Raw genomic sequence first — 12,524 nt, forward strand, 5'->3', positions numbered from 1 at the left:
ATGCCATTTTATACAAGTTAATATGGTTCTTTAGTGTCTAAATGAAAACTTTGTAATATACTTCAATTAAAAATTCTCATTAGTATTGTAAGAAAACACTCATTTTACCTGGTCAAAAACAGCTCTGTTTTAACCAAGCCATTTCAGTGTATACAGCTTTAAATGATGAATGACCCCGCCCCTCTGTTCTGTGGGGTGGCACGAGAAGTGTTGCCATTGACAACAGTAGAGGCGAAAGAATGGCTACACGAGTCTCTTACCGTGCGTTCACACCGCCGCCGGCGAGAGCGTCAAAATTCGCTCTTGCCGCCCTGACAACGACGCTGTAGAAAGCTCCGTGGACGTGCTGCCGCTCTGACGTAGATCGAATGATTTTTCTTTTTTTAAACTGTATTTAAAGAGGCCGCAAATCAAACAAGCATGTTGATGGATATACTAACCACAAGTAGGGTATAAATTAACTTCATGAAATCGTTTAAATGTGAAAGTAAGAATTAATTGCACACCCGCTGAACAACGAGCGTTCTAGCGCCTATAATATAGTGTTGCGTGACTTCTTAACAAATTACACATCACTATGAATGATCTTGTCATAAATGATAGGGAACCCCGCACAGCAATGATCAACCTCTCCTACAAATTGCTTGGGAACTAATGTGGTCGGAACCAAAGTTTACAGGCCTGCGTTCTCTGGATTTCTCTCAAGCGGAGCACTTCTACATTCTGACTGGTTGCCGCCTGTTGCCGCCGAACCGCGTCATAGCTCATTACCATAAAGTTGAGCTGATTTCAACTCTCCTCGACGCCCAAATCGTCCAAGACGCGCCGCGCCGCTCTCGCCGGAGCTCGCCGCCGGGCTCCCATTGAAAATGAATGACTTCCGGCCAGCTTGCCGCTCTCGCCGCCGGCGGTGTGAACGCACAGTTATGGTTTCTGAGGAGATCTGTGCTGTGCAACTGTATCAATATGAACCGGAGTCGGACTGGGACAAGATGACAGCTCCAACGAAATTCGGGGATTCTGGACAGGACGGGACGATTCTGAATGGTTGGTTAACGTAATGTCACTTTGAGCTATCTTTATGTACTGGCAGGCAGGGTAATATTAGAGCGAATGCTATGTGTTTACGTTTGTTCATTGACAGATTGATGTTACAGCTAATGCCAATAAAAACTTATTTTGTCGGTGTAATGTCGGTTTGTCAGTGATGTGTAACATTATTTATGCAGTGTAATAACTGTTACAAGACGATTTTTTTTACAGTAACAGACAGCGTTATAAACCATCTACATAATTAATCTTAGTGGTGCCACGTCCACATTAAATTTAAAACCAGCGTTTACAGTTCGTAATAACACAATAACCATAACACGTTGTTCATTATAAACGTGGGATTATGTATTATATTGAAAACGTCATACATGGTGAGAAATGCTTTGCGGTTTGCAAAAGCATAGACAAAAACAAAACTCAGCCACTGCGTCTTCAGCGGTTCGGATTTAGGAACATCAGAATGACTGCATTACACCCAATAACAGAACACTACAATCGATTAGACGCCATTCTGCTCCAGCGTTTCTACTTATACAATGGCGGACTATGACGACGACAGCTTGAGCTCGCTCAGGGCGGATTTGATATGAAACGCTTGTCAATCAACAATCTTGGGAGGGATGTCCGACTGTGTGACAATCACATGGTCGAACGGCTCGATTTGAGACACAGGAAAACATATAAGGGGATTAAAAAAAATGCCACTTGGATTTTTATCATTATAGGATGGTTGTGTACAGGCACTGCCAACACACATTTCCATACAATCAGCTTGTAAAAGTGCATGTACTATTATATGACTCCTTTAACAAATTGAATCAGATAAATGTGAGCACCAGAGACTTAAATGTGTAGAGGTTCTGACTATTTAATTTACTTATGTGTGCACAAAACATACAAACAGACACTGATCATTGAGGAAACTACACATTATAATAAGATTATAGTAATATCAGATTATAGATTAGTCATATCAGACTCCTGCTAACACACATACTGCTGCAGTCCTAACATGTGCCCATTAAATACAGACATGAATCCTGACTAACACTAAATAAAAAATTAAAAAGTAAGAAATGGGAATGAAAACTCCTTCCTGCAAAACTCCTCGTTCTTATTTAAACATTACTATCTGGATATAGCAGTGACTGCAGAGTGATAATAGCATGTGAATTAATAGTGAAATAATTTTTTTATTAATTTGTAATGTGTGATAATTAAATTTGGAACGATTTTTTTATTTTTTTATTTAAAGGGGTCATGTAATGGAAAATCAATAATGTCCTTGATATTTACACATATAGGAGGTTGAAGAAAATTAAAGAAATTATTGAATAAAAGTAAACAGTCAGTAATAATATAAGAACAAATAATCAAATACAAGCAATAGCCACAAATAAATACAATCGAACAAAGACATGCTTTTCAGGCAGGTGAAAAAATTGTTTTCAGGTAAACTGTAATACTGCACTCTTCACTATATAAATTAAAGATAGACTACTCCTATTTATATTTACAAAATGTTGCTATCGGTTGGAAACCTCATATGTCCATGCTTCATTTATACATTTTTACTTGAATGAAGTGCCACAGCAATCCTCCATTATAATGTATCATAACCGTTCCAAATCCTTGTTAATGTAGGCTACATAAAGAGTTCATCATAGTCTGTAAGACTGTACATTTTGATATTAGTAAATATAAATTAAGATGACAAATATATGATATAGGCCTAAACTTTTTTTTTTTATGACTGTAAAAGTCATAAAAAAAATTGACTGTTTTTTTGTTTTGTTTGTTAAAAAATAGATAAATCTTTGACTAAATGTCCTATATGTACAGTGAGGAAAATAAGTATTTGAACACACTGCTATTTTGCAAGTTCTCCCACTTAGAAATCATGGAGGGGTCTGAAATTGTCATCGTAGGTGCATGACCACTGTGAGAGACATAATCCTAATCCCTCACAATGTATGTTTTTTACTATTTATTTGTATGATACATCTGCAAATAAGTATTTGAACACCTGAAAAAAATCAATGTTAATATTTGGTACAGTAGCCTTTGTTTGCAATTACAGAGGTCATATTTCCTGTAGTTTTTCACCAGGTTTGCACACTGCAGGAGGGATTTTGGCCCACTCCTCCACACAGATCTTCTCTAGATCAGTCTGGTTTCTGGCCTTTCGCGGAGAAACACAGAGTTTGAGCTCCCTCCAAAGATTCTCTATTGGGTTTAGGTCTGGAGACTGGCTAGGCCACGCCAGAACCTTGATATGCTTCTTACAGAGCCAATCCTTGGTTATCTTGGCTGTGCTTCGGGTCATTGTCATATTGGAAGACCCAGCCTCGACCCATCTTCAATGCTCTAACTGAGGTTGTTCCCCAAACTCTCGAAATACATGGCCCCGGTCATCCTCTCCTTAATACAGTGCAGTCGCCCTGTCCCACGTGCAGAAAAACACCCCCAAAGCATGATGTTACCACCCCCATGCGTCACAGTAGGGATGGTGTTCTTGGTACACATCATTCTTCTTCCTCCAAACACGTTTAGTCGAATTATGACCATAAAGTTATATTTTGGTCTCATCTGACCACATGACTTTCTCCCATGACTTCTCTGGATCATCCAAATGGTCATAGACGGGCCTGGACATGCGCTGGTTTAAGCAGGGGAACCTTCCGTGCCATGCATGATTTCAAACCATGACGTCTTAGTGTATTACCAACAGTAACCTTGGAAACGGTGGTCCCAGCTCTTTTCAGGTCATTGACCAGCTCCTCCCATGTAGTTCTGGGCTGATTTCTCACCTTTCTTAGGATCACTGAGACCCCACGAGGTAGGGGCATGGGGTCCATCTTGCATGGAGCCCCAGTCTGAGGGAGATGTACAGTCATGTTTAGCTTCTTCCATTTTCTAATTATTGCTCCAACAGTGGACCTTTTTTCACCAAGCTGCTTGGCAATATCCCCGTAGCCCTTTCCAGCCTTGTGGAGTAGAGGATGGATACCCAACCCGAGCCGGGTTCGGACAGATATTTAAAAATGACGTTCGGGTTCAGGTCGGGCTCGGTCACATCAGCTCGATAAGGCATTGAACCTTTTAAATTAAAACGGTTTATTATGTAAGTAGCCAATGGGCCTGTTTGTGATTGAAATAAATGTAAAATATTACCCTAACATCCATCTTCCTGTGTGCGGAAAATTGTTTGTGTCGCTGTGACAACAAGTGCAACAAGTGTGTGCATATTGCCCGCGGCATCCGCAGCAGCAGCAGCAACGAGCGCAACTTAAGCGCTGCTGGCAGGACCTTTCCTTGGCAGTGACTTTCATTTCAATAAGCATTTTAATTGTGTTACGTTAATGTTTTGTTCTGTTAGCTTGGGCCATTTTTAGTAGACATTTGTTCATTTAATTTCAGTTAGCTATTTTATTGGGCTCTGTGTAACGTTTGATGCCCCATGCGCGTGCTGATGCGCTCGTCTGTAAACATTTCAGAATGCCTTCCTACAGTTTCTTAATAAAAGCGGGCTTTTATTTCCACACAAACACACGTAGCTACATGTGTCATTAGTATATGAGGGAAAAAAATAGATTTTAACTGTCGGGCTTGGGTCGGTTTCGGTTACTGCTCTGTCGGACGCGGGCCGGACTCGGACAGAAAAAATGCGGCCCGATTCGCACTCTATTGTGGAGGTGTACAATTTTGTCTCTAGTGTCTTTGGACAGCTCTTTGGTCTTGGCCATGTTAGTAGTTGGGTTCTTGCTGATTGTATGGGGTGGACAGGTGTCTTTATGCAGCTAACGACCTCAAACAGGTGCATTTATTTTAAGATAATAAATGGAATGGAGGTGGACATTTTAAAGGCAGACTAACAGGTCTTTGAGGGTCAGAATTCTAGCTGATAGACAGATGTTCAAATACTTATTTGCAGCTGTATCATACAAATAAATAGTTAAAAAATCATACATTGTATGGCGCAATAACTCCAATCTTTCAAGTATTCATACTCTTGTGTAATCGACGCACCATCCTAAATAAATCTCTTGCGTGATACCCTGAAATTTTGAATATTCCGATCTAATATGATTTCTGACCTGTAAGGTTGCCAGAATAATAATCATACACAGTGTGTTAATAGGCCAGAGGAGAACTGGCACCCCGACTGAGTCTGGTTTCTCCCAAGGTTTATTTTTCTCCATCATGCCCTGATGGAGTTTTGGTTCCTTGCCACTGTCGCCTTTGGCTTGGCTTGCTCAGTTGGGGACACTAAAATGATGAACTATAAACTACAATACTAATCTGCCAACATTGTCGCTATATGATAAATTAAAATAAGCTGATAACATCACTGTTTTCTCCAGAACGACTGTACAGCCAAATCTAATTTTGTTGCAATATTGTCCTGTTTGACACTGTGAAGCTGCTGTGACACAATCGTGATTGTAAAAGCACTATATAAATAAAGTTTATTGATTGATTGAATACATTGTGATTTCTGGATATTTTTTTTTTCAGATTATGTCTCTCACAGTGGACATGGACCTACGATGACAATTTCAGACCCCTTCATGATTTCTAAGAGGGAGAACTTGCAAAATAGCAGTGTGTTCAAATACTTATTTTCCTCACTGTATGTGCTATATATATATATATATATATATATATATATATATATATATATATATATAAATATATATATATCTATGTTTTTAGTTGTGATATAGTGTCTCAGTCTACATTACACTACAGATTACATAATACTACTACTACTCATAATAAAAATAATATATAGTTATAATATTATTTCTATGACAGTAATAACCATATATTGTAAAACAAATGCCCTGAAAAATAAATGAAACATTCACAATTAGTTGTGTCCTAATTTCTATACATGCAAGAGATAAACCAGTGAGCTTTTATTTTGGCAGAAAACAAGTTTACAAATGAGTCTCATTATAAATCTAAAGAAATCATCATCTATCAAAATGTGAAAATAATGCATAACTGGTGCTTGCTTCGTTCCCAAATGCACCCTTATGCATTCATTCACTGTGAACCGGTATTGAGAATCAAACCTGCGGAGCTGATTCAATCAGGATTCAGTATTGTCTAATAAAAAAAGGAATTTCCCCATAGTGTCAGCTTCTGATTCAATGTTTCGTTCCCTCATCTCAGGTAACCGAAGTTGCATTTAGTAACCAGAGACATTTTAGAACTATATATAGAAAATAGACTGAAGCAAGTGTGAGAAAAAGCCACACTGATATCTCAAGTATCAAAACATGTTACACGTTACACATACTGCGTGAATATGGTGCGGTGAAGTTCGCCAATGCTCTTACGTGCGTTTCTGAAATAGGTGTCAAGTGTTTTTGACAGAGAGGGACATTTTTATTTTTTTGGTGCCAAATATTTTGCTAACTTCATAAGCTAACCTCCAGAAACATAATATAAAGATCTGAAAATCTATTTCATGAGCCCTTTAAATGGTACTGAGTGAGTACTTGACTCATTTATTCAGTTTTTTGCATTAAATTTCATTTTCAAGTATGGATGTAACACTTATTATTAATCAATTAAAATAATAATGAAAATACTAATAATAATAAAAACAACGGAGTATCTATTTATACCAAGTGCAAATAGCATGCCTTGTTGGCAAGTGCTATTTACACTAGCTCCACCTAACAATGGTTGGGCCACACAAGATTAAAAAAGACGCTTGTGTATCACTGTCTTCAGTGGTGTAGTCAGTAGAACGTAAGGCTCATCGGCCTTAGTTTTGACGTGGTCGACCCGGTTTCGAACCTGCCCTTCGTCGAGCTCGCCCTTCTCCCTTTTCCCATCACATCGGAAAGGCATTTACTTTCAATAAAAATGTTCTAAAAGTGGAAATAAAATGCCTAACAAAATGAACTTTAAAATAAATTTGAACAAAATAAAAGTATTTATTGGGTAGGGATAGCGGTAGGTGAAGGGAGGGATTACATGCATACAACATTCACATATATACATATGCGGATAATGCTGTCATACCGGGGCTATGTGCAATAACGGACTATATTGGACATTAGGCTATTGGACCATGTGCATTAATGAATGATCCCCGTGGGTAAAAATGTGTCTTAAAAATTGGCTAATGGGCTCGGGACACACATGATCTTTCTGCAATAACTTGTGTTTTTAATGTATTTATTATATTATGGACTGAATGTATATTTTTGTATTAATTGTTTTTATGCTGCAAATTAGATTGTTCCAACATAATTTCGTTGTATAAATGTACAATGACAATAAAGATCTAATCTAATCTTATTGGCTCATTAAGGCGGCATCAATTTAATAATTTTAATAAATATTTATGTTATTATTGCATCCTGTTAATTTACAACAATACCGAGCTGCAAATAGTATGCATCTGTCAAAATAAAGTATAAATAGCATCTAATTACTATTTACACATATTGCAAAGAACTACTTTAAAATGGGGTAAATAGAATATCACTATTTGCACAGTGTAAATAGCATCTATTGCTAAGAAAATATGTTATTTTAGTGTAAAAATAACAATGCCTAACAATAAATGTTACATTATTTTTGTTGTCGTATGTAATAGGGGTCTAAAAATATTGGAAATGGCTGCGCATGATTACAGTGAGCATCTGATAAGTGCAGTTATTCTTTGACCATGTATATGTTCTTATATATTTTACATAACATACAGTTGCATGCAGCTTTTAACAGTACACCATGCACACTAGGGTATTGAGTGAAACTGCAGTTATGGTATGTTGGTTTATATTTAATTTATGTGGTTGCCATATCATGTCACGTGACACCCGCTCCCTGAACAAAGTACAATGAGCAATATTGTCAGCATCCAGATGACAGACTTTTGGGATAACTGCACAAGCCGTGCAGACGACATTGAAAATAATGGAGATGCTGACGGAAGGCTCTGTCCGTTTATTTTTCCTTCTTCTCTTTTGTGCTCCTTGTGGCTAATTCGCATTGTGCAAATTAAGCTTTTTTTTTGTTGGTTATAAATTGAGAAAGTGTTATACAAGTTAAAGATTAAAATTCCAAGAACACGGAAAGCAATAGAAATTACACAAAAATGTGGAACTAAGCCAAGTTTAACTATATTTCCTCTCAAAGATGCTTTTTCATATATCCTGCTCTGCAAAACGAGCAAGACTGAGCCTTTCTTAAAAACATGTTCATTATAAAAGAGATGTAATCAAGTAATTGAATGTTTGAACAGTTGCTTAATGCATTTTTTAATAAACTAAATAAAAACAATGGGCATCACGCCACTGAAACATTGAACATATTTTTCACAATTGAAAGTTACCTTGACTTGTCCATCTTTATTGCCGAGTGCTGCATCCTTCTCCCTGATCAACTCTTTTAAATGAGCCACAAGTTCCTGCATTTGCATCAGCTGCTCAGTGATCTCAGAAAATCGTATGTCGCCTGTGTCCACCGATGGGGAGCCAGGAGCCTGAGGCAAGCAAAGGATCTATTAATGTTGATGAACATATATGTAATGGATAATATACACTCAACAAGGTTATCATCAACCAGGATGATCAGAGTGTGTTCGGGGGCTTGTATTACCCCGAAGGGGATTATCTTGCGATAACAGGATGACTTGATTATTACACGGCATCTCACCAAATAAATACGTTGACATGACACATTCCCACACCTAACCTTTAAGGCTAAGTACCCTGGAGGAGATATTAAATACATAAAAAAAAAAAAGAAAAAAAAAAGAATGCATTATGAGATATTTGAACTAAAGAATGTTTAATACTCACTCCATGAGATGAGCCAGGCTCATCTGCCGAAAACCACTTCAGCATTGTTTACACAACTTGTGGCCCAGGACAGAAGGTTTTAAATAAAGTAAAGCAAATCGACACACAACTCATTTCACAGTCATCATAGTGGTACTTCAAATCCAGTCCTGGACTTCCACAGCCCTGTATTAAAATAAAATAATATTTTAAATATATAAATGTTTATGTTAATAATGTGCAAATAAAAACATAAATAAATAATTTGTATGCATTTATTTAATTATAATACTTGTACAGGTGCATTATCTATGCCATCTAATTGGAGCTTTCTGTGTTCAGGAAGAGAAAAATTATAAATGAATATCTAAACAAACAATGCTAACCATCATCACAATCAAACGACAGGAAAAAAAAGATAAAGAAAAAACAATAACAACGGAACAATTCGCACAACTTCATTCCAATTATATGGTGGCAGAAATCTGATACTAATCGCTTAGAACTGAAACCGTGACTTGCGGCAACTAGGAATGTTTGAAAATGAAATGAAATGCCAGTTTACACAATCTTTACACAGTCTTACCTGCCTCCCAATAACATGGAATCATATCGCGTCACATGTCGAACACAGTGCATGACAATATGTTCACTCGCACATGTTTAACATTGAGTGTTGTATTTAAAAGCCGCGACACAGCAACTTTATATTCTATCAGGTTAATGTGTTATATTACACTCATCTCTTGCTAATGCGCAATATTCTTCTTCTTGTTTAATGCGCGCTCACTGCTTTGGAGCATTACTGCCACCTACTGTACATTGTGCCTAGTCGCCGAGACGCCAGCTGAGATCACTAGCTTCACTCGATTGACAATGACTTTACTGACACCAGTGTTTGAATTATTTAAACTTCAGTAAATTAATAAATATAAAAACGAACATTGTTAAACATATTAATTATTTTGACATAATCCAACTAAACTGGTTTAATAAAAAAAATAGCCTAAATTAGATTGTGTGTAAAAACGTTCTTTGATTAAATTAAGGGTAAAGCATCCATTTTATTGAGTATAGCTTACAGAAAACATTGCTAATTTTCACTTTTTACAATTATTGAGAGTATGGAATGTCAAAGCTGCCAATATTTAAAATAAATAAACACAAACAAAAATATATATATACAAGGAAATGTAAAAAAGCAAAAATAAATAAATAAATACATAAATAATAAAAGCAAAAAAAATATTAATAATTATTTATACATTTATTTCCATATTTATGTATTTATTGTAGGCCTACACGGGGTGCATAGACACATACAATCACATGTGCGGACAAAGACATATTTCACAAAATGAAGCAAAGGGAAAGAAGAAGCCTACTGTGTGGGAATATTTCGACAGAAAGGGGGATGAAGTTATGTGCAAAATAAGCTACGCGGCATTACAATATAGCTACAGCAGTAGTACAAACTCCTGACTAGTGTAGGAAAGCAAATGAAAGGCTCTTCCCGAAGCTGGCCATGGAGCCGAAGGGGCAAGGAGCAACAGAGGAGCTGACAGGTCAAAGGGGCTGCATGGAGCACGGTTTTGCTCGGTTGTTCTACACTGTAAAAAATTACTGTAAAAATACGGGACATTTTGTACAGTAATTTACCGTTCTTCATTAAAACAGCTGAATACTGTAAATGAGGCAGAATTTGACGAGCAAATGAATAACGGCAAGCTACTGTTCAGTTTTACGGGATAATACAGTATTTTTTATATTATAGTCACATGCTTGAGTCTGCTCACAACTCATAGGAAAATCAGGAAGCATCACATCTCATCAACAGGCGTGCAACCAAAAAGGATTACCATAACATTTAAGGTTTAACATTACATTACTTTAATATTTTATTGTGAGAAAAGAAGAATGAGAAGAGGATTAAATTAAGGAAGAATTTTTGCTCCGATTGTGACCCTGCCAGCACAGAGCAGACGACGGTGCATCACCAGCATGTGGCTTTTCACTTCACCAATTTATCAAGGTAAATGCAAACTGAAAAAAAAGTGTTCTTTTGTAACTGACTTGATTTATTATCGAATCTACATCAGGTATTGTTTTTTTGTTTTAAATGTGAAAAAATTACTAAAGCAAATTACTAAATTACTCACTAAAGCAATGAGACTAGCAGTCACTGCTGGCTGCCTCTGTTTTACATAGTCCTACCATTCGTTGAGAGATTAAAGATTGTCTGTGTTAAAATGGTAAGATTATTTTGTTGTGTAGGTCTGTGGATTGTAGTATAAAAATGCTAATGTGCAACATATGTGGTAAGACCCGCAGCAATGTCATAGTTTTTTGCTGAATGCAAAGTGTGGTATCCCCGAGTGCATAATACATTTTTCTATGTTTTCAGCCATCAAGTGTCACACATAGAGGCAATGATACTCCGTGCTGATGTGAGTTTTGCTTAGTATTCCACTTGTTTAGTATTTACTTCATGCCTATTGTGACTGTATACACATTTTCATTTCACTACATAGGCCACCATTTTTCTGTTCTACAGATATCTGCCACTGCAGCAGATGCTGAGCACACCCTGACCCTCCCTGCGTCCACTGATACTGCTAGGTAAGTGTCACAGGCAAGCATGGAGTATAAAACAATAAAACAGAATAAAACATACTCTCTAGTTGTTCTTTTTCTGTATTCAAAGAATATTTTAAAGAATGTTGGTAACCAGACAGTTGACAGTAGCTATTGACTCCTATTGTATTTTTTGTTTCTACTATGATAGTCATTTGGGTCTGTCAACTGTCTGGTTACCATCATTCTTTAAAAAAATCTTCTTTTCTGTTGAACAGAAGAAAATAACTCATACAGGTTTGGAACAACATGAGGATGAGTAAATCATAACAACATTTTAATTTTGGGGTGAACTATCCCTTTAATACTGCTGACAAAGTTATAAAGTGCTGTCTACATTACTCTAAGATACTCAGGTCTCTTAATGCCTCAGATCAAACGTAAACTAAATTTGATGCAAATACTGTCATAATGTCAACAACCTAGAATATTAAGGCCTATATTTGAATGCAGTGTGTTTATGTCTAAAGTGCAATTAATATTTACTTACCTCACTAATATATTATATTTCTGTGTAATTATATTGTAGATGCTCTATTTGTGTGAACCCCAAGAGAGGAACAAAAGCCAGCCAGGCAAAGGTGGTGTCCAAGCAGACAGGGACGCATGTGCATGAAAAAGGCAACAACTGTGAATCTTTAGTCACCGTCTTAAAAAACTCATGGAGTGGGGCAAAGTCACAGCATTATGTTCTGTTCAGCCCAGTCTCACTGGTGAAGCAGAAATATTGTCATTCAGTGAATGGATTTTATGTTATTAGCTTTAATAAAAGCATGTTTTAAAGTTATCTTTTGTCTGAGCCATTTGTTTGCCAGCAATTTTCAGTGTTTTTTGTTTTAAAATGTAAATTATACATCATCAGTTTCTTGTAGTGTTGCAATATAAATATCACATTTGATAGTACTTTAATAAATGTTATAGTATTAAACTATTTATGAAAATTACAGCAGGAACACTAAAATAACATTATAACGGGAGGGAAACACCTGACAGTATTATACTGTACAGACTATATTTTCTACAGCACAG

At 36.7% G+C, this 12,524-nt stretch overlaps 1 protein-coding gene and 1 long non-coding RNA gene across 3 annotated transcripts in view; one reads left to right on the top strand and one right to left on the bottom strand.

Moving 5' to 3' along the window:
- Positions 1-9,637, bottom strand: part of si:ch211-220f16.2 (putative leucine-rich repeat-containing protein DDB_G0290503) — a 55,428-nt gene extending 45,791 nt beyond the window's left edge. For both annotated transcript variants that reach the window (XM_067419763.1, XM_067419762.1), the window contains exons 1-3: positions 9,448-9,637; positions 8,883-9,047; positions 8,414-8,563 (exon numbers count right to left, since the gene is read on the bottom strand). In XM_067419763.1, coding sequence (XP_067275864.1) covers positions 8,414-8,563; positions 8,883-8,927 — 195 coding nt within the window. In that variant the 5' untranslated portion in view covers positions 8,928-9,047; positions 9,448-9,637. The remainder of the gene's footprint in view (positions 1-8,413; positions 8,564-8,882; positions 9,048-9,447) is intronic.
- Positions 9,638-10,551: 914 nt separating this feature from the next.
- LOC137043704 (uncharacterized) lies at positions 10,552-12,188 on the top strand. The gene is made up of 3 exons (XR_010898559.1): positions 10,552-11,308; positions 11,416-11,480; positions 12,025-12,188. It is a non-coding gene; the product is annotated as an uncharacterized lncRNA (long non-coding RNA).
- Positions 12,189-12,524: the final 336 nt, after the last annotated feature.

Source organism: Pseudorasbora parva, chromosome 16 (genome assembly GCF_024679245.1).
Source record: "Pseudorasbora parva isolate DD20220531a chromosome 16, ASM2467924v1, whole genome shotgun sequence".
NCBI classification, from domain to species: domain Eukaryota; kingdom Metazoa; phylum Chordata; class Actinopteri; order Cypriniformes; family Gobionidae; genus Pseudorasbora; species Pseudorasbora parva.